Source organism: Ammospiza caudacuta, chromosome 2, assembly GCF_027887145.1.
Source record: "Ammospiza caudacuta isolate bAmmCau1 chromosome 2, bAmmCau1.pri, whole genome shotgun sequence".
Taxonomy (NCBI): domain Eukaryota; kingdom Metazoa; phylum Chordata; class Aves; order Passeriformes; family Passerellidae; genus Ammospiza; species Ammospiza caudacuta.
Genome location: NC_080594.1, coordinates 116657674 through 116679887, shown reverse-complemented (window position 1 = coordinate 116679887; position 22214 = coordinate 116657674). Strand labels below are relative to the sequence as shown.

The 22214-nt window shown below is 44.7% G+C and overlaps 1 protein-coding gene across 1 annotated transcript; it reads right to left on the bottom strand.

Moving 5' to 3' along the window:
• Positions 1 to 458: 458 nt before the first annotated feature.
• Positions 459 to 21744, bottom strand: TMPRSS3 (transmembrane serine protease 3). Its single transcript, XM_058800176.1, has 13 exons — positions 21727 to 21744; positions 19863 to 20007; positions 18195 to 18305; positions 16614 to 16730; positions 15118 to 15241; positions 13529 to 13654; positions 12813 to 12856; positions 10416 to 10581; positions 7928 to 8097; positions 6473 to 6568; positions 5203 to 5345; positions 3919 to 4071; positions 459 to 479 (listed from the first exon to the last, which is right to left on the bottom strand). The coding sequence occupies exons 1-13, from the start codon at positions 21742 to 21744 to the stop codon at positions 459 to 461; spliced, it is 1434 nt and encodes a 477-aa protein (XP_058656159.1).
• Positions 21745 to 22214: the final 470 nt, after the last annotated feature.

The window sequence follows — 22214 nt, the reverse complement described above, 5'->3', positions numbered from 1 at the left end:
ATCCAAAGGAAGCTGCTGCTGCCTGTGCAACAGAGCACAGACCTCTTGTGGACCTACAGGAATGCTTTCAGGAAAAAAGATATTTTTGTAGTCTGGTTCTTGGAAGGTAAGTACTAAAATAACGGTGAGCAACCTGATCTATAGTTATTCTAGTCTTTTTCTGCAAAACTTTATTGTGACAGCATTCAGGGTTATCAATCTTAGCTTTTTCTCTCTGTGTAAAATCTGTAGCTGACAGTAAACACACATGCTGATCATCCATCTGCCTCTTGCACCCAAACCAGGCTGAATGTGCAACAGTTTGCATCATGTGCAGTTGCCAGTAACAAAAAGAAACGGGGAAAGGTGCTCTGTGAAGGTCCAGAGCTCAGAGCAGGTGACCACAAGAGTGGGCTGGGTCCTTCTGCAGGGCTGGAGTGTGCTGTGGGTTTTCAGGAGCCCAGGGCGGAGCCACTCCCTCAGGTCTGCAGCTCTTCTCTCTGGGGGAAAGAAAAACATTGATGCATCATTTCTAAATGCTGGTGTTGGCACTCATTGAGCTCTGGAAGGGTTTTCCCACTGCATTCAGGTCTCCAAGGGGACTGAGGGGCTGCTGGAGCTGGTCCTGCCCATGGAATCATAGAGACATGGAATGGCTTGGGTGGGAAGTGACGTTAAAGATCATCCCATTCCAAACCCCCTGCCATGGCAGGGACACCTCCCACTGTCCCAGGCTGCTCCAAGCCCCAGTGTCCAACCTGGCTTTGGGCACTGCCAGGGATCCAGGGGCAGCCACAGCTGCTCTGGGCACCCTGTGCCAGGGCCTGCCCACCCTCACAAGGAAGAATTTATTCCTAATATCTAATTTAAACCTTCTCTCTGTTGGTTTGAAGCCATTGCACCTTGTCAAAGTCTCTCTCCATCTTTCAGGCACTGGAAGGCTGCAATTAGGTCACCTCAAAGCTTCTCTGCTCCAGTTTGATCTGGGCTGTGCCCCGGTACAGTTGTGCCAGGTACAAGCCATTCCCTTGGCCCCACTTCCAAAGGCACACTAGTTCTAATTTCTTTAGTTTTGCTTCAGAGTCCATTAAAAAGTGTCTGAGTTTCCATGCTGCACCTGAAAATCCTTTCAAAGGGGATAAACTTGCATCTGAAGGATGTCCCTCTGAAAAATTCCAATATTTCAGCACTTGGCTCAACAAAGATTTTTCTGTACTTCTTTTCTCCTTTGATTGCTTTATAATGGAGATCTTGATTTCATGTGATATGAGCTCTTAATCTGAAATGTTTGTGTATGCAAATAAATCACAGTGATATATTCAGGGGGAATAAAATCACATATTACAGGTTTTGAAGACTCAGAATTATTCTGGTTTCCTGTTTTCTTTGAGTTACAGATAGGCTTGTGGTAGCACAAATCATCATGTGCAATACAAGTTGTGAAAACAGTGTGTGTCATCCAGCACTCAGAGGTGGGCTGAGCTGAAATTGCACACATCACCTTATTTTGGGCATTTGCTTGTCTGTGAATGTTTGGTATTGGCAGCTTGGTTTGAGGAGGAAGTGGGGTCGTTTCAGCAGGTGCCTGCATTGCTGGGTTGCTGCTGCTGGAATGGCACCATTGCTATCCCTGCATTATTCCCAGGCTGGGTGTGGGAGCAGCAGCTCTGCCTGCCAGGGCAAGGCTGGGAATAATGCAGGGATAGCAATGGTGCCATTCCAGCAGCAGCAACCCAGCAATGCAGGCACCTGCAGCCCAGGCTGGGTGTGGGAGCAGCAGCTCTGCCTGCCAGGGCAAGGCTGCAGCACAAAGGGATGCACACTCCGTGGCTTTGTCACAAAGACAGGAAAATCACCATGAAAAGCCTGTGCACAGCTCTCTGCCTGTCCAGAACCCTCCCAGGGCACTGGAGGAGTGTTCTCCTGCCTTCCACTTTCCCGGTCTGTCACTGTCATATTTTCTGGAAAAATCCCCTTGCCCAGGATTTCTCTCCTGGGAAGCTGAAAAGCCTCAGAGAAAAAGGAAAACAATAATTATCTGATTAGCTTCTCCTGTGTTTTGCTGCTTTGGAATGTGGCTGGAGATTGTTTATCCAACATGTGAATTGTTTTTACTTATTGGCCAATTGTCACAGACACCTTTTATGAAAAATATTTTCTTTAGGATTCTTCTTTAGGATTTTTCCTCCTGAGAAGCTGGGAGGCCTCAGGAACAAAATGTAAACAATGATTATCTGCTGCTGTGAATGCAACAGGTGCATCTGTGATTGGCCCATGTTGGTTGTTTCTAATTAATGGCCAATCACAGCCCAGCTGGCTAGGACAGAGAGTCCGAGATACAAGCCTTTGTTATCATTCTTTCTTTTTCTATTCTTAGCTAGCCTTCTGATGAAATCCTTTCTTCTGTTCTTTTAGTATAGTTTTAATATAACATATATCATAAAATAATAAATCAGCCTTCTGAAACATGGAGTCAGATCCTCATCTGTTCTCTCATCCTCAGACCCCTGTGAACACGGTCACAGCCAATGACAGCCAAGCTGTGTCCGACTCTGAAGTCACGAGTTTTCATTATTATCTTTTAGCCTTCTGTCTGTATCCTTTCTGTATTCTTTAGTACAGTTTAGTATAGTACTCCTTAATCTAATATAGTAACATAAAATAATAAATTAGCCTTCTAAGAGCATGGAGTCAGATTCATCATTTCTCAGAAAATACCACACTCTGTCTAGTGCCACTTGAAATGTCTGAGTGCACTTGGTACGACCTGAGCCATCCCCATGGGGATGGGGATACAACCCAGGGTGAGCTGCAGATCCTTGCCTTCTGCAGGAACACCTGTGAGCCTGGCAGGACAGCCTGGGATCCCTGAAATAGCTCTGGATGACCCTGCCCAGGCAATGCAGCCCTGCCTGGAGTACCAGCAGGAGCACACACAGTGCCTGTGTGAGCTCAGCTGACTGAACCCAGCTCCTCTCTGCAGCCCTGGGGAGGTGCTGGCAGCAGCAGAGCTGCTCTCCTGTCACTGGGCCACCCTTGGGTCAGCTGAAGGTGGCTGCAGTGTCCCCTCACTTCCCTGTCTCTGCTCTCCTTCCAGCCTACACCGTGTTCCTTCTTTGGCCCACTCAGCTTCCACTCCCCAGGCTCCTTTGTGGCAGCCCCAGGGCTTCAAACCAAGTAACAGAATCACAGAATGTTAAGGGTTGGAAGGCACCTCTAAAATCAGCTCATCCCAACCTCTCCTGCCATCCAGGCTGCTCCAGGCCTTATCCAACCTGGCCTTGGACACTGCCAGGGATGGGACATCCATTACCTCAGGGCCTCACCACCCTCACAGTTAAGAATTTCTTCCTGTCTAACCTCAATTTCCCCTCTTTCTGTTCATACCCATCACTCCTTGTCCTGTCACTGCAACTCCTGACAAAGAGTCCTTCTCCAGCTTCCCTGCAGCCCCTTCAGACTCTGCAAGGTGCTCTGAGGTCTCCACACAACCTTCTCTTCCCAAGGCTGAACAGGCACAGCTTTCCCAGCCTCTTTGTGAGGTGCTCCAGTCCTCCTATCAGTGTTGTGTCCCTTCTCTGGACTTGCTCCAACATTCCCATGCCCTTCCTATTTTGGGGCCACCAGAACTGTACACACTACATTCCCCAAGGATCTTTTTCCTTGCCCCCATCTCCTAACTCAGCCCTTCCACTCCTTCCTGCTCCCTGTCCTGCTCCAGCCCCCTTTCCCTGTGATTCCCATCCCTGTGGATGTGTTGTCCTCTCCTCTCTACCCCAGCCCCTCACCAAACCCCAGCACCCTGCTCCACCCCAGCCCCAAACACCCCCTCCAATTTCAATGTGCATACAACACAGCTCAGCTCTGACAAATACAGACCAAATCCCCCTGTGTGGCACAAAGTGACAAGCAGAGGTGACAACTAGAGCAAGCCCAGACCTCCATCTGCTCGTGAATCCAGTCCAGGAAGGAGGTGGTTCTGCTGTAGACCCCTGGCTTGTTCTTCTCTGCACAGCCCACTCCAAAGCTGGTGGTGCCCACCAGCTTCCAGACACTCATATCTTCACATGCTAAAGGGCCCCCACTGTCTCCCTGAGGGAAAAAAAGAGTTAAGACAAATGTCAGTGTCCCAGAAAAGGAGGGAATTGTCTGTTTGGGGAGGTAGGGGAGAGACAGACAGTAATTCAAAACCTCTTGTTTCTGCTTTGTTGTGGATCCTGGGAAAAGCACATTTCAGCAGAGCTTGGAGACTTTTGAGACATGTAGGAGACCATACTTTTCTTTCCTTGGCTCCTGGCTATTGAGCTGAGCTTAGCCCAAGGTTGCAACACCAAGCTCACATCTGACTTCCTCCCCTGCCTGCTCCTGCCTGCTTTTCCAACCCTTCCCAGGCACTTTGCTACACAGATTCAGCTCAATGGACTCACATCTAAGTACTGGAAACTTCCCATTTCTTCTTTGCTGGGGCAGTTTCCTGCCCTACAAGAATCAGAGCCAGCACAAGAACTGGAAAAAAGGGAATTTGGAACAAGCATTCCCACTGGTGAGCAGGGCTCCTGCTGTCATGTGGAGCTGTGTGCTGAGCACGCTGCCTTTGGGCAGCTCTTCTGGTTCCAAATGCCTTTTTGAGGGTGTTGTGTGCAAAAAAGAGATGAAATGCACATCTAGGCACCCTCTGCCTTTGCTTTTTTTTGTCCCCTGTGTGATTGGGATGGAGCAAATCTGGAAACACGAAGTTCACAGAATCATAGACAGGTTTGGATTGGAAAGGACATTGAAGTAGATCCAAGCCTCCTGCTTGGAACAGGGACATCTTCCACTAGGAATTTCTCCCCAGCCCTATCTGGCTGCTTTTCTCCATGGGCTTTCTGCACCTTGCAGGTCTCTGGGGCTGCTCACAGTGCAGGGAAGTGCAATTCAGTGCAGAGCAGGGGTCACAGCCAAGGCAGAGAAAGGATGGCACCATGCTGCAGCACATGCAGCGAAATATGTCTTAAGCAAATTTGGCTTCAGAAGTATCAGATAAGGTCCAGAGAAGAAGTATAAAAAGGAAATTGTAGCGTGTGAATGCACACGGTCAGTGATTGATAATTGTGGTGAGCAGAATAAATGGCACAAACCCAAATGTTTGCCCAAGAAAAGCCTGGGAGTGCCTTCTGATAACTTATCACTCATGTTTTTCCATTTCCAATGAGCACAGTTGCAGTTTGGAAACTTCCATACCTGGCAGGTGTCCACCCCTCCCTTCAGGAAACCGGCACAAAGCATTGAAGAAGTTATGATCCCACCATAGACATCTCTGTGATTGCAAATTGCATTGGAAATCAGAGGAACACCTGCATAATTCATGGTGTCAGACGTGTCACCTGTTAAAAAAAAAAAAAAAAAAAGATAAAAACCAGTAAAAACTTCCTGTCCTTGAAAATAATCTCCATTTATAAACAGAGAATGTTTTATATACAAAGAATTGGCAAGGAAGGATGAAAGAAACATGGTTAAATGGAAATGTAAGGCAACTTGGTGTCTCATCATTTACAGAACACAGCAATTATCCACTCTGCAGAGATGGGGATTATCACAGTGTATAAAATAACAATAAAATCTGGACATTATGTATTTCCACCTCAAACTAGACAATTAATGACACTAATAAACCAAAAAGCTTGTTGCACATTGCGTTCAATACTGGTGCCAAAACCTGTTCTGAGTTTATCGCCTGTTCTGTTAGTCAACAAATCATCTGCAAACATCTGATTTACTTTATAAATAGTTATTTTATTTCATTCACAGCCTGAACAGATCCTTTCTACAAATGGGAGTATTTGCACACTGCCTATTGTCAATTTAAGGCTGTTTTTTTTTATGTGGCAAACCTTGCTTTCATTTTCTCCCCACCTTTGGCTGTTATCTGTGGGTTAGGTAATGTTCTGTTCTTGTTCTCTGAACAGGAACACGTTCAGTGACATGAATGAAGAGTGATAAAAAACAATTAATGGGTGACAATTCACCCATTTTCACGTGAAGGTGGTTCAGTTCTTATTATTGATTAACATGACCCATGAGTCATGGGGAAAAAAAATCCCTTTTCTTTTTGATTTTGTTTTATCCAATTTCTACATCACCCAGCCTGCCTTAAAATAAACATATCCTTTCTCTAAAGAAAAGGGATGGTTAATTCTTGCATTCATGCTGTGTTTCTTATGCTTGGAGTTTTAAAGGGCCCAGCCTGTTTGACTGAGGCTGAGTACAACACTGGGCACATTTTATATGTGTGATTTTCAACTGTTTCAGAGGATGCCCATCCATTCCTTGTGATAAGAATTTGCACAACACTTTTGCAGTACAGTTTGTGCATAAAATTTAGTAACGTCTTCTTTCCCCCTCCAGATATTCCAGAAAATTTAGTGTTAAACAGTGCCCCAACCAAATCCTGTATTCACTGCATGTAAGATGTGTACATGTAGTGAAATCATCAGCAGGCAATTTAAAATACCTCCTTCCACAGTTGCTCCCCATCCTGATACCCAACACATTTTCCCTGCTGGGAAATGTTCACCAAAATTAGGCAGACAGATCGGTTCAATGTGACCTATTTATGAAAAAAGAAAAAAAAGAAAAAAAAAAAGAGGGAGAGAGAAGAGAATCAAAATTTAGCAAAAAAAGTTTAAATGTCTCAGAAATGCTTAAAGATTTGGCTTGCAATGAACTTGTGATGAACACCACCCACTCCCCACATAAATAGCCTGGCAGTTTTCTGAGGTTTTTTTGTCTTGTGGGCAACACTGAGGGTTTGAGACAACACCCACAGTAGCCCCAGTGAGTTTTGGGTGTGAAGCAACACAAGGAGGAATCAGCAGGTCAATAAATTGAAGAATGAGCAAAAAGAAGGGCAGATCAGAGGTCCTGGGGCTGCTGGGTTGAGACAAGGAGCTGGGTGTGCACATCCCTGAGAGGGTAAAAATATTCTTGGATTCTTTGCTTCCCACCCATCAGCTCACAGAGTTTTGGTGCCTCTGTGCTCTGGGACGTGGAATTCTATGGGATAAAATCGGAGCTTGATGCTTGCAGGGACAAAGGCGTGCTGAGAAAAGGGAGGGAAAATACAAAATATAACTGGGCAGATCCCAAGGGTTCTGTTCTGCAGAGTGCAGTGATCCCAGCTTGGCACAGTGGGATTGTGCTCAGGTGCAGAGCCACTACTATTCCTTACTATTCGCTCCTACTATTCCTTATTCCCTAAATAACCCTTAATATTCCTTATTCCTAGAGCTATTCATTAGCAGAAGAAATCAGCAGAAATATGAGAGATAAAACAGAACAAAATCAAGATTAATTTTCATTATAAGTGAAATTTTAAACCATTACAAGAGAATTGATTTAGAAAATGACGGCCTAGATGTGTCAAACAGCACCAGCTCCCCTTTGCAGCCAGCTCACAGTGATTAGGAGGTATTGGAAGGTATTTCAATTCATATAATATTATTACATATTATTTCAACTCATTGTATCAACTGCAGGTGGCATCAAATCAAGAAAATAAAAGTAGTTTTCATTTAAATCATTATATTCCAATTGCCTTCTCTTCTCTTTGAAATTCAAGCTTGATTTTCAGCTTTGGACACTTCTGGATCCCCCAGCACTCATGGAAAGGACATGATAAAAATCTCTGTGACCTCCACCAGAATGAGGCAGGGTGTTTATTTTAGATAGGAAGAATATTTGGAAAGAATAAAGTTAATGTTTGCCTATTAATAAATGGCTGCAGTAAATCAATACCAGAGCACACTGGGAACATTTTGCAGCACGTTGTTGCTGTCCATGCCTGGACATGGAGCACGGAGGAGATGCTCACACTGAGGCTGGGGGGTTTCTGCTGGTGCTGTGTGGACAGGGATGCTTTAGCTGGGGAGGTGGAAAAGCCAAGTGAAAGCTCACAGAGATAAATTACCATTGAGAGCAAGAGGTGCTGCCAGTTTCATCAGTGCTATGTCATTCCCCATGGTCTTGGGTTTGTAATTCCGATGGTAAATGATTTTTTCCACTGAGTGTGGGTGAGCCTGGGTGTCCTGCTGGGTCACAAAACCAACCTGGACACTCCAGGAGCTCGGCAGGTACAGGCTGGAACAAAGAGGTAGAAGAGAAGGTCAGACCTCCAGGAAAACCCTCAGGTTTCTCTAATTGTCCCCTGAGCTTATAAATATAACAGGCAAATAACTCCAGTCTGCTGTGCTGGCTTACCTCTCTATTAATAATGGCCATGTTTTGCATCTAATTTTTTAAAATGTAAAACTAATCTTAGTAAGACACTGGGTGACTAATCTTAGTAAGACACTGAGTCACTGGCAATTATCAGGGCAATTATATGGATCTTACTAGAAATATCTGAGAGTTTTCCATCAGCCCGGCTGTGTGTGCTCTTGTGACACCCCACAGCTGCTGCCTGGCACACCTGCACTCAGCCAGAGCTCAGCAGCCCCTGTGTCAAGGCGCTTTCAAGGAGAAGCTTCCCTTCTGGAAGGTGTTCTGCCCCAGTTCATGAGCTGGCACATCCTTCAGCCTCCAGCAAGAGCAGCTCCTCTGCTTTTGGCCTCACTCCCCTGGGAAAAGGCTCCAGGGATGGGGGATGTGTTGCCACCTCCATCCCCATCACCCTTCAAACACACCACAACCACCTGGGATGGGGTGACAAAGTCAAGGACAAAGGTTGAAAAATGCTGCATTCCCAAGTAATTATTTTTATGACAACACAAGGCTCTAAAAAGGAACTAAGAGTGGGGTTTGTCTATCCATCTCTTTTCTCTACTGGGTATAAAACCATCCTACAAGAACTTACTCAGAAAAAGACATCCATGTTGTAGCTGCTTAAATAGCGGGCAGAAAAATCCCATTTTAGCTGTCTAAATGTCTTTAGTGAAAGTGGTCAGGAGTTTGTAAGAGCAAGAGGTGCTCCTGCACTATTAGCATCAAACAGGACTGCAAAACCAGGCAGCTCATTATAAATATGTTTGTAATTACACAGAGTTTAAATAACTATTTAGCATCTATTTCCCACCTGAAGATCTCTTCAGCTGCATAGAAAGGAGCAGTGGGTAAGTGGCAAAGGGCACAAAGCTCAGCACAATTGACTAATAATCACTGATTGATCCTGTCAACTTGAAAAGAATCCTGTAATTTATTTTGGAGCTCCAGTGGATCAGAGAAGCCAAATACAAATTCTGTACATGCAATTAACAGAAATTGCAGGTTGGGATACCTAAAATCTAGAACTTAAATCTTGTTTTAAAATGTTTCCCAGGGAGCTGGGAGTGGCCAGAACATCTGGAAACTGGGATCCTGGGTTTAGATCACTCCTTGGGGAAGCTTTTTTCAATAAAGACTCATGCAAAAAGAGAGGAACAGCTTAAATATTATGATGCCTTTTGGGGACTACCTTAAAACAGATGTCAGATAGAATTAGGGAATAAAAAGCATTTATTGAAGGGCCTTCAGGTTAGGGCATTTAGGGCAGACAAAGCCCTCCAAGGGGCTACACCCAAAATGGACAATGGGTCACAGTTTTCACGCTTTTATGAGTTTCGTCCATTTGCACATTGGGAGTGTGATAGATGAGTAATGTGATGGTTGACTTCCACAATTAAAAGGCAAATATCATGTATTTGCCTTTTCAGTTCAGAGAGGTTTTATAGATGTATAGTTTTGTTTTACCCCCCTTGTGTTGTTATTATGGGGTGGCCTGGGTTTGGGACATTTGGGAGGGTCGGCTTGTTACTATAGCAACATCTGACCTCCAATCAAGATTTGAGCAAGCAAACTCCACCACTGGACAGCAAAGAAGGAGTCAATGGACAGAACTTTGGGAGGGGCTAAAGGGTTAAAAGGCAAAACCTCCATTGTGTAGATGAGCACGGGTGGGAAAAATCCTGTGCTCCTTGCCCCGTAATATTTTCTCTATTTAATTTCTGTTGTATTTTTGATATGGTTTTAATAAAGCTTTTAAAATTTTGGAAGTGAGTACCATTTCTCACAGGGATTAATATTCCAATTACAACTTCAGGTAATGAAGTAATTTACCCCAAGTTTGCTCTCCCCCACCTCACTTCTGTTTACATTTCTTGGGGCTCAAGACAGTGAGGTGTCCTTGATCTCCAGGCCTGGACAGGAATTGTGTTATCTGACCAAAATGGGAAAGCAGCAGCTAATATTAACATTAGTATTAACACTAATAGTAAATACTTAATATTCCACTAATAGAGGCTAGAGCTGCACACTGAAGAATTAGAGGATTACAAACACATGAAAACAATAAAAGACAAACCCCCATGGCATCACCCACGGATGAGGCAGCGTCTCCTGCGGGTTATTTTGAAGAGCAGGCCGAGTGTCCCCCGAGCAGGGGGTTTGGGCAGGGGGTTTGGGCAGGGGGTTTGGGCACTCACTCGTAGACGCAGTGGGCAGCTGTGAGGATCCAGATGGGGGTGATGACGGAGCCCCCGCACAGGTGGTGGCCCTGGAACTGCAGGCTGACCTGCCACGGCCACTGCCGCGGTGACGACGCGTTGCCTCCCACGATGCGCGGCCCGTAGCTGGCCCGAGTGCCACACGCTGCCAGGGAGCAAAGGAAACAGTGCAGAGAGGAAACACAGCCCTGGCTTGGGTCACATTCAGCCCCTCTCAGAATCTCAGAATCACAGAATAATGAGGTTGGAAGAGACCTCTGAGATCATCGAGTCCAACCTATGCCCTATCACCTCAACCAGACCATAGCACCAAGTGCCATGGCCAGAGATGGTGGTTCACCTCCCTGGGAAGAGCATTCCAGTACTCTATTATTCTTTTGGTGAAAAATTTTTTTCTTAATATCCAACCTATAACTTCCCTAATGTAGCTTGAGACTGTGTCCTCTGGTTCTGTCAGTTGCTGCCTGGTGGAAGAGTGTCACCCTGTTTTTTTAAGATTTTCTAAGCCTTCTGATGTTGACATTCTTGTAGTGATCTTTCTCACACACTTTCTGTAAATAACTCATTGTCTTGCATTCCTTTATGGAGGAGAAAGTTGATGGACTGTTGAGTTGACCAGTGTCATTGGAGAGGTGGCACTGTCACCCTCCAATCCGCTGTCACTTTTGGAAAACCTTAAATGTTGGAGTCAGAAATAAAACTCCAATATTTTCTTCACCTTGAGAACAGCAGTGTGAGCTTGTGTTCTTTCATGTCCTATAGTGACAGAAGAGACCGACCCCACCTGTCTGCAGCCTCCCTTCAGGAAGGTGTAGGCAGCAACAAGGTCACCTCTGAGCCTCCTCTTCTCCAGCCTAAACAGCCCCAGCTCCTTCAAACGTTCCTCACGGGGCTTGTGTTCCAAGCCCCTCACCAGCCTTGTTGCCTCCTCCGGACATGCTCAAGCATCTGGAAATCCTTCCCAAACTGAGGGGCCAGAACTGGACACAGCACTTGAGGTGTGGTCTCACCAGTGCCCAGTGCAGGGGAAGGATGAGCTCCCAGCTCCTGCTGGCCACACAGTTCCCAATGCAGGCCAGGATGCCATTGGCCTTCTTGGCCACCAAGGCACACTGCTGGCTCATTCATATTCAAGTGGCTGTCGACCAGCACCCCCAGGTCCATTTCCACCTGAACACTGTCCAGACACGCCGTCCCCAGCTTGTAACATTGTAGGGGATTTTTGTGGCCAAAATGTTGAACTCAGCACTTAGACTTATTAAACTTCATCCCAGCCTTGCTGAGGGTGGGAGGTGTCTGCAGCTGGAGCATCCCCACCCCATCCCCATGGCCACATCCCAAGGGTTTCTCCTCTTCCCTTCCATCCCTGCAGGTCACTCATGGTCTGGGGTTTGTGGGGTCTCTGTGTCTCTCCCTTCCCTGCAGGTGCAGTGCTCAGCTGTGGCACTGTCATATTTTCTGAAAAAACCCTTCACCAGGATTTCTTCTCCTGGGAAGATGAGAAACCTCAGAGAAGAAACAATATTATCTCGCTTGCTACTCCTGTGTTTTGCTGCTTTGGAATGTGGTCTGGACATTGTTTCCCAACTGGTCATTGTTTGATTGGTTTCCTGTGAATTGTTTTTACTTAATGACCAATCACCATCAGCTGTGTCAGACTCTGAGGAGTCAGTCATGAGTTTTTCATAATCATTCTTGTTAAGCCTTCTGTCTGTATTCTTTCTCTATTCTTTAGTATAGTTTTAGTATAATATAATATAGTATAACATAATACAATATAATATAAACATAAAACTATGAATTAGCCTTCTAAGAACATGGGGTCAGATTCTCAATTCCTCCTTTGTCCTGGAAACCCAGCAAACACCACACAGCTGAACTGTAGTACCCCCCTGCTCTGCTCTCCTTCATCCTCAAGGTCCCACACAGGCAGGCTCAAGCATTTCCTCTCCCATCATGGTGATTTTGCTTTTGTATTTTGATTTTTTTTGTGTCCCAATGTGAGAACTAGGTGGCATGGAGCGGTGTGGGATGAAAATTCCATTAAGGCAGAATTTCCCTTTTCCTGCCAAGATGCCAAAGATTTGGAATTAGAATGTGAGTCCATGGACTCAACACACAGTCCTTAAATACACACTTCCTACTGAGATTCTCACTGAAATGCTCCTGCTATGTGATGCTCCCAATCTGCCCTCTCAGCCTGTTTTCACTTTCTGAAATTCTTTCAAATTTTACATAAAAAGTACAATTGTTCTTTGGTGTGATAAGCTGATAGTATAGCATGCCCTGAGTACAGAGCTTCTCCCAACTCTTGCCATGCAGTGGATAAAGAAGGATGGTTTCTGCTTTTATTTTCATTTTTTTTGTGATTCTTACCCAAACACTTTAAGATGATCACATTGCCAGAAGTGCATTCCTCCCTGAGATGAGAAGACAATGCATCATTAGTCCCAATTCACAAATATATTGGGTTTTTGCAATATTATGTAATTTTCCTGTGCACACAAAAATAAGTAACTCATATATTGAAAGAGGTACAAAGGCATGAATTCATCCAATCTAATCAGGGCTTTTAACTGGAATTCTGAAGTTGGGAGCTTGGCCACCATCAGGACCACATGCTGCCCTACTGAGGAGGGCTTCACTCTTCCACCAGGGAAGATCTGAAGTCTCCTTGTATTCATTGCTCCCTTCTCACTGGAAGGTAACTAAAAAAACCAGCATTTGTCAGGAGGAGTAAATGGAGCATAAAGGGTTCATAAACCCACTGGGAAACATGTAAGGATCTGCAAACTGAAACAAACTGCTTCATAATGGAAAAACAGAAGCGCCTGGTGCCTATCCATTTGTGAAAATGGCATCATGGGACAAACAGTCATTTTAAACAGCTCATTTGAAAGCCTTTGCTGATTTTAATGAGTCCTGGATCAGACTCTTAGTTTATATTCCAGCAAGCTGAACCTCAGTCTAGCATGTGTAACACCACCAAACACTTACAAAGTGCTACATGCCTGAAAAAACAGCAACAATCCCAAACTATCAATAATTCCCCTTCTATTGCTTGGTGCCTTCCAGAAGCAGCTGAGGCATACCTGAGGTTGGTGGCATTGTGCAGGGATGTCACTTGATCAGCTGAGAGCCAGTGGCCGAGGGACACGAAATGTCTTTGGAACTGTTTCTCAACTGCATCCACGGGCAGGTAACCTGAACTCACATAACTGCAAATAAACCATAAACACAGCTTGCCCAGACAGCACTGCAGCAATCTGCTTAAATAATTCACCAGTTCTGCTAATGAAAACCACAATAATCAGATCCTGGCATTCGATAAAAGTAATTATTTCCTCCCCCTATGCTCCTTACCACGTGCATGTATTTTTGACATAATCATACGTGGAAGCCACATGTGCTGAGATGTATTTAACTGGCAGAGAAAATAGATTTTAATTGTAATATTACAATGAAGCTTTTCATTGTAAGTGGCTGGCACATTTCCTGAGCCCCTTACAAGCTCATTGTCTCCTTTTTCTAGAGTTATGTTTTGCAGCAGGGAGGATGAATAATTTTAAATTTTTTCTTCTCTTCTTTGTTGAAAAATTGAGATGTATTTTATCCTAAAGGCAACAAGAATTTATTCAAAGAAGATTTATACTGCTAACATAGCATAAATCAGAATGATGCCATGGTAAGCAATAACAGAGCATCATGCCAAATCAGGACTTCAAATCTTTTTCAGTTTTATGAAAGTTTGTGAAAGAAATGGTGCTTTTTCAGGAATGGGATCAAGCCAGCAAGAACTGCCTTGCCATGTTCTTCTCCAATTATGAGGTGGACCTTAAAGCCCATCAGATGTCATGACATGAATTGTGTACACAATTTACCTATAGGGGAAGTAAAAGAAGTGGAAAATGTTCATATGTTCTTAGTGAGACAAAGTGGAAGTTCTCCAGAGTAGAAATCCATTTTGGTTCAGGTGAAATGTACATCTTTGAGTTAAATCTGTAGTTTGCAAACATAGCTATTTAGCCTGATTGCAAAAAGCCTAGGCTCAGAGAAACTGTTTCAGTGAAAGACAGAGATAAGGGGGGGGGAGACAGAAAGTGATAGAGAGAGACAGAAACTGCTGTGAGAGCAGGTCAACCTAAGAATTGCTTTCTGATAAAGAAGAACTAGCCGCAAATGTCACATGAAATTCGTAAAAATTAATATGTATGAATTTATTGTGAAATTGTATTCACATGTATTTGAGAAGAGGATAAAAAGAGACCTGAAGTCTCCAGAAGTATGCATGTCATTTTAAGAGAATGATACCCACATGTGTCCAGTGCTGTAATAAAGATACTGGCTTTACAACCTTCACAAAGTTGTAGAGTTTTGTGTATCTCCACAAACATTAGTGCCTCTCTGACAGGCCACTCGAGTGAGAAACAGGATTTGGGCACCTGCATCTCACAGGGAAGATTTAGCCAAGCCATTCTCTTTAGCCATCCTGCAGGATTTATAGCAGTAATAAAAGTTATTTGCCATCTACAAGTACATCATCTCAAATCTCCTCAACCATGTGACTCACAAAGGTGGATTGTTAAGTCATTTTTAAGGCACAAACCAACACAAGGTTTCATTAGAAACCTCAGAGCTTGTTCAAAATGCCAGATGAAGCTGCTGGCAGTGGTGTCCCTACCTTGAGAAGCCCAGGTGCTTGCAGGTGCTGTTGCCATACTCTGCCCTCCAGTCGTCGGAGCAGACGGTGCGCCAGGAGCCCAGGGCGAACACCTGCAGCACTGCCCTCTTCCCACTCAGCCTGACTTTGGGATTCAGGACAAGAAAAGCCTCAGTGAGCTGTGGAGATGAACATCAGGCACACAACGGGCACACCACACCGCTGTGGTGTCTGTGCTTTCTGGCTCACCGAGCCACTACTCATCTTTTGCATCATTTGGATTCTTTGACAGAATTTTTCTGTGGTTTTTATTTTTTCCCCCCTTCCATTAAAGAAGGGAAATAAGGTAGTCTGAACTGGGACAGCTAGGGGGAAAAGTCTTTGCTGATGGGAATGCCAGCTCTAATACAGGAGGAGGTGGAGGCTGCCTGGCCCTGCAGTGAGCTTTAAGCAAGTCTTGCTGATTGCACTGAGCTGGAGCTGCAGGTGCTTTGCCCTGAGGAAAACCATGGTCAGGATAAGGGATGAAGGTGGTGAGCAGCTCCTGTGCCAGAGAGGTGGATGCAAGTGTGCCCAGCTGTCCTGGACCTGGGAAAGGGCACATCTGTGAGGGAGAAGGGAGGCCATGCATGTGGGCTTTCCCACATGTGCCCAGATTCCAGTGTTATGGAATTGCAGAGGAAGACAGGAAAAGCAGACAGGCTTTTCCTGGCTCCTCTGACATCTTGAGCCTTCCTGGGGAAAACTCTCCAAATGCTGAGCACATTGTAGAGGGTTAGGTGGGGCCAAAACCTTGTGGTTCTTGTCATTCCTACAGAGGGAAAGCTGTGCTGCCTTCTTAGCTGTAGGTACAGGAGCCAGGATTACAAGTGTACTGAGCTAAAACACAGTTATTCTGTTTATTACAATTAGAATCCTTTCCCTCCAGGGGCTGTGAACACCACAGTAACCTTTCATAGTACAGGACAGGGAAGTACCATTTAAATCATCCCTGTGATTCCCAAAACCACCACAGAGAGAAACTCAGAAATAAGTTACACACTTCACAGATGACGCAGCAAATTCTGCAGCACCAAATGCACAAAAGGCTGATTTGTCCCATTCCCACATCCTTTAAGATAATACCAGGATTTTGCATCTTTCAAAACTGACACAACACAATGGTGTGCCAGTGAATTCAGTGTATTCTGTATTCATTCATAAGGCAGTGGGGTTACGCCTTTCAGGCAGAGGAAATGTGAGCAGTCAAAAAGCATCTGGGCTTTTAATGGAGAGAATTATCAAAAATGGCAGTAACAATATTCAGCAATCATCACATTTATCTAAAAAGCAGTTTGGTTTTTCACAAACTGTAAATCAGTACCTCAGAGAGATTGTTCCTCTGAAGTGGTGATTTAGATATTCCATTGGTCTCTGTCTTTCTTGTCTCACCCAAACCCTTTACAACAGGCATTCCTTGATAACTTGCCAGTTCTACAGGAGGAGGTAGGAGGGATTTACAATCAAAATTAAATTACCACATCTGTACTCATCCTCGCCTTCTTTACAGTTGAAGACACCATTGCACCTGGCTGATTTCTGGATACACTTAAAGGATGAGCGACAGCGAAACTTCCCAATGCAGTTGTACTGGACTGAAAGGAAAAAAGAACACAGGGCAATTAAAACACAGGGCAATTAGAAAGAACACAGGGCAATTAAAAGTGTTTTAATTTAACACTTCTGCATTCCATTATCTGTCCAGATTTCAGTCTTGCTAAGGAAAAGCCAGATCCTGTATCTTGGATCTCTAGCTGCTCAGAGTGACCCCAAGATGTGTTAGAAAGTCTCTTTTCCCAGCCTGGCACTCAAAGAAGGTCTGCTCAGCAGGACCGACAGAGGCACTCTGCCTGCCCCTGGGGTGCTGTTATCTTTTTATACTAAAAACTACGTGTGCAATATTTACAATTACTTTCCAATATCTATCATCTATGTTAGGCAGTGAGCTTCTACTCTAAACCAATCTAAAAGTGCCACCATCACAGCAGAAGATGGAGGCCAAGAAGAAGAAGGAGAAAGGCTGGACATGCTGATTCCTCCATCTTGCCCCCTGAACCCCCATTCTAAAAACCAAAAAAAATCTATTTTTCACCCCATGATAAATTCACTGTCATTCTACTTAAACTTTTGTGGCTTGTAATTCTTCATATAAAGGTTGGTAATTGTTTTTTCCAAGGGCTAAATCAAAGGCACAGGGGCACCTTGGGCCCTGTGCCAAGGTCTCTGAGCCCCCTGGGCAGGGGCTCGAGCCCTCCAGGGCAGCCAGAGGGATTTCCTGGGTTCTGACATCTGTACTCCAGGAACTTTTGAAATCCAGCCTGGAGGTTGCTGCGTGGTGTTGCTAAAATTCATTTATTAGTAATGACTCGTAGGAGGAGTCAGCCCTGCTGTGTGTGCTGCCTCCCTCCCAGCTCCCTCTGCACAGTTTAAGTTTCATTCGAGGGTGAGTTCCTGCCTAGGGCCTCAGACCCTGAGCAGGGAATTAGGGACACCCTTGGAAAACACATCCAGTGATTTCTCTCCCCAGGGGGATGCCTCAGCCTCCCACAAGCTGCTCCTTATTCCAGGTGTGGAGACACAACAAGCCCTGCACCTGGGCAGGTCACACTTCCCAGCCACAACTAAACTCATTCTGCATTTTCTATTTCTTTGTAGAAGTTGGTTTTGATAGGGGAATGTTCTTTAATTCTTTGGAAGCAAACTTGGAGAAGTGAATTACAAGACAAAAACATGGTGTGGGCTACCCACAGGAGCCTTTTTATCCCCATTTTCTAAACTCAGCTCATTGCCTGAAGGGAGCTGATAAAATTTTACTGGAGAAAGGTCTCCTGAAGCTGCAGCTTCCCCAGTGTTGTAAATACTACACCAATCTTCCCAGGAGTGCCAGACCTATTTTATCCCTACATGTAAATAAAATTTAAAGCCATCACCTCAACAAGATTTTTTACTTCCACAAAAAAGCCACAGTAGCTTTAATTCCATTCTCAGTAAAAGGCTCATGAAAAATTAAGCATTTGAATGGCTAAGTGAGAACTTAATAAATAACTAATAGTACTCACCACCCAGGCCAAAGGCAACTGCTAGGATTACTGCAAGGAATAAACCACAGATATATGGGAAGTATTTTAGGGAGACAAGAGCATGGCACATTGAAGGTGGTTCAATATCTCCTGGAAAACAGACAGAGAGAAAGCTTCTGTGAGGTTAAACCAGCTGAGCTGGCAATTAAAAATTTATCCAACATTAAACTAGATGTCATCACCAGCTCCTGGGTATGCTTCATGAGCTGCCCTCACCTGAAGGGATTTAGATTTGCTCTTTCAGGGAATAATGAGAAGGTTCCAAGAGCTTTGGGGCTGCTGCTGCTCTCAGACATCCCTTGAGCATTTGCCTTGGGAGGGTCTGAGTTGTGCCCCTGCAGAGTACCTGGCCTGTCCTCAATGCCATCAGCAATGTGAGCCCCAAATTCTCATTTTCATGGGCTACCTCACACTGGGAGCTTTTCAAGCATATGAGCACCTCTGCTGAAAACTTGAGTCCTGGGGTAAAAATGAAAACCAGACCTCTTCTGTCTGCGCAGCTTATAAATAGAAGTTCAAGACAAGAAGGAGGAAATTCACTGGCCCTTTGGACTTGGAGCAAGGTTAACTGAAAATTATTGAAAGCGAAATTTGCGAAAAAAAAAAAAAAAAAAAAGTAGGATCCTCTACCTAGTCTCAAAAACTGTGAAAAAGTGATTTGTTCAAAGTTTTGCTATAGATGCAAGAAGAGGACTGAGTGATGGCTCAAGGCTGAGTCTTGAGTTCTCAAGTACAAAAAGCTGCATCTAGAGTTTAAATATACATTAGTAGTTATTGCAGAATACATTTCATGAGCTGGATCTGTTTACCAACCACTGACCTCCAGAGCTGACCTCTGCTTAGTGATATTGCCAGTCTGGAAGATAACAAGAGATTCTGCTGAAAATAATGAGTGATTCACTTGTCTCAAATGCATTCTGATATACAAAGGGCAAGCTGTGGGGAAATAGCAAACACAACAGGGTCATGGGTGCACACAGGAACTGACAGAACCTTGTCTTTAATTTTAGTTCTTACAGCTCTTCATTTCCCCATTCCTCAGGCTTTATAATTGAGATTGGCAGATACAATCAGTCAAGGATAAGGAGCATCTCCAAGGGTTTAGAGATTCTCTAGGTAAATCCCAGCTTCCTGAGACTCTCAGGAGCAGCTGAGTAACTGGTTTTGGCAATGGAGTTGGTGTCTGGTATGCCAAAAATCTTAGACAGCTGTAGCAGCTAATGGACTGGAAAATTAAATTGCTCTATTTTCATTCTGGAAGCTCAGCCTGTCTCTGTTGGAACCCGTCGTTATTTTGAAACCAATGGGAAGCAGCAAACAGACATGCTAATCCTCCAGGGCTGCTGCATTCTATATTCAGGTTTTTTAATGGACCAATTTCCAGGCTGGCAAAATTTCAACAAATCATTTAAAATGTGTCTGGAAAGAGAGGGGAAATGTTTCCTTCTGTGTGAACAATCTGGCTGTGAAAAATGCCTGTGTGTGCAATGGACACAAGATGTCATCACATCACTGAGCTGGCAAACCTCACACCTGGGGCTGGGAGCTCGTGTTTCTTCCTCCTCAGTGTGATTGCTTGCTCTGGGTGGGCAAGCACAGCTTGGCCACTGGGATTGCAAAGGTCAGAGGGCTCTGGATTGTCCCTACCAGATCCATCTGCACTTGGGTCCACTCTTGCTTGTGGTATGAAGAAGAATCTTTTGAAGGTAAACTGAATTTGCGGTACTGGCGGTTCATCTTCTGTAACGGAGATGACTTCAAGACTTCCAGTAGTGGGATTTGTCTCTTGAACCTGGCTCAACAGGAGAAGAAAAAAAAGAAGAAAAGAAAGAAAATAATCATTACAATGTTGTCACAGAGTCACAGAATAGTTTGGGCTGTAAAGACCTTAAAGTTCGTCCATCCTCTGCCATGGGCAGGGACACCTTCCATTATCTCAGGCTGCTCCAGGCCCTGCCCAACCTGGCCTTGGTCCCTTCCAGGGACCCAGGGGCACCCAGAAATTCTCTGGACACCCTGTTTCCAGGGCCTCACCATACTCACAGTGAAGAATTTCTTCCTAACATCTCATCTAAACCTTCTTGCAGCCCCCTTTGAGTACTGGAAGGCCACAAGAAGATCTGTCTGGAGCCTTCTCTTCTCCAGGATGAGCAACACCAACTCTTTCAGCCTCTCCTCACAGCAGAGGTGCTCCAGCCCTCTGAGAATCTTTCTGGCCTCCTCTGGGTTCACTCCAGCAAGGTCCATGTCCTTCCTGTGCTGGGGACCTCAGAGCTGGACACTAACAATACATTGTACCTAATTTTCATGAGAGAAGCAATTATAATTAATTTACCAGCAAACGACTCATGTAATTGTGGAAGGGGCTAACAGCGGGCCTGTTAGCTAAAGGAGCGAGAAGTAAGAAGAAGAAGCTGAACCAAGGAGATCGAGAGAAGAAAGATAAGAGCATTCTGCAACTGGAGGGGAAACAACTGGAAAGTGTATCAGCCATTTTCGCTAATAAAGTGTTGCCAACGGTTGCGAACAGTTGTCAACCGTTAGCACCGTTTTCAACCGTTTGCAACCGTTGGCAACAGTTGGCAACACTTTATTAGTGAAAATGGCTGATACACTTTCCAGTTGTTTCCCCTCCAGTTGCAGAATGCTCTTACCTTTCTTATCTCAATCTCCTTGGTTCAGCTTCTTTTTCTTACTTCTCGCTCCTTTAGCTAACAGGCCCGCTGTTAGCCCCTTCCACAGACTCAGGTTAATTTTTGTTTAGATTTGTCAAAGCACCGGAGCTATTTTTAATAACTCACATTGGGGCTGTGATTCCATCCCCTGCGCTATAATTGCAATAGAAAACAAGAGAAAGACTAAAATGCATAGGACAGCAGCACAGCACCTGACAGGATCCTCGTTCAGGGCAATTTTACTCCAGTAAACTTTTGATGGCTTACTATACAGGGGAAAAAAAAAAGTTAGCTACACGAGAATTTGGGGCAAATAGATTCAAAATGCTAATTTCTGACTGTGGTTCTGAACAATGGCAAAACGAATGAGATTTTTGATCTCTGAGTGATGTGAAATAGGTCCAGGTTTGTTAAAGACAGTGGAGCTGGTAAGCTGCAAAAGCAGCATGTTTGCAGAGTCAGTCCAAGAAAATGCTTACAGTGACACATTTTAGGCAAAGAATCCATGTTTTATATGTGGCGTTATATTTATAATGGAAAATACCCTGGAGTATTTTTTCACCATTCAGCAATAAATGTTTATTTCATTATTTCTTTCATTTCATCTATTTCTTTCATTTGGCAAAATTTCACCTACATTTCATTGAACATAAATTAAACTTTGTAGAGAATCTGCCAGCATGATTGTTAAATATTAAAACCAAAAAAGCCATCTAGCTGGTGCAAAATTTGCCCATCAGGAAACAAAACATCACTGTGAACCAAATTACATGCAAGCCAAACACCAACATTTCGCTTATCCAGAGGCTGTCACATGCTCCCAAATCTTCACTCACCTCTTCCTGGGAAGTCATAGTTAAAAGCAAAGCTGTTTTCCTCCTTCATTATCAAGCTCAGAGTTTTCTGAGCCTCTCTGCTCGGGGAGGGTTTCCAGCCGGCCGCTGCGCGCGGCATCGGGGCCGCAGCCGTGTAACCCAACCTGCACAGGGGTATCGGGTGGCCCTGGATGGCATGGCTACGGAAAGGGGCAGATAAAAATTCAGCACGCTCTTTAATTAGCTGAAAAACACCAGGCAGCACTGTGGGATCTGCAAAGCTTGCCATAAACCCTTAGCAAAGGAGCCCTGTGAGCACTCACTCATCCTCTGCCAAAAGCGAGGGCGCTGAGCACCAAGAGCTGGGGAAGGCAGGGAGCAGCAGCCCCAGGGCTTCATCTCTTCATCTCTTCATGGTCAGAATTCAGGATATCCCTCTGGCTCTCCTGGACTGCCAGGACCCCTGCCAGGGGGCTCAGAGACCCTGGCACAGAGCCCAAGGTGCCCCT

Excerpts from the sequence above, each read along its gene's own strand:
- TMPRSS3 (XM_058800176.1), bottom strand. Across the intron at positions 12,857-13,528 it reads CACAATGCCACCAACCTCAG|GGAGGAATGCACTTCTGGCA; the intron begins GTATGCCTCAGC and ends TTCTCATCTCAG. Across the intron at positions 8,098-10,415 it reads GCTGCCCACTGCGTCTACGA|CCTGTACCTGCCGAGCTCCT; the intron begins GTGAGTGCCCAA and ends TCTTTGTTCCAG.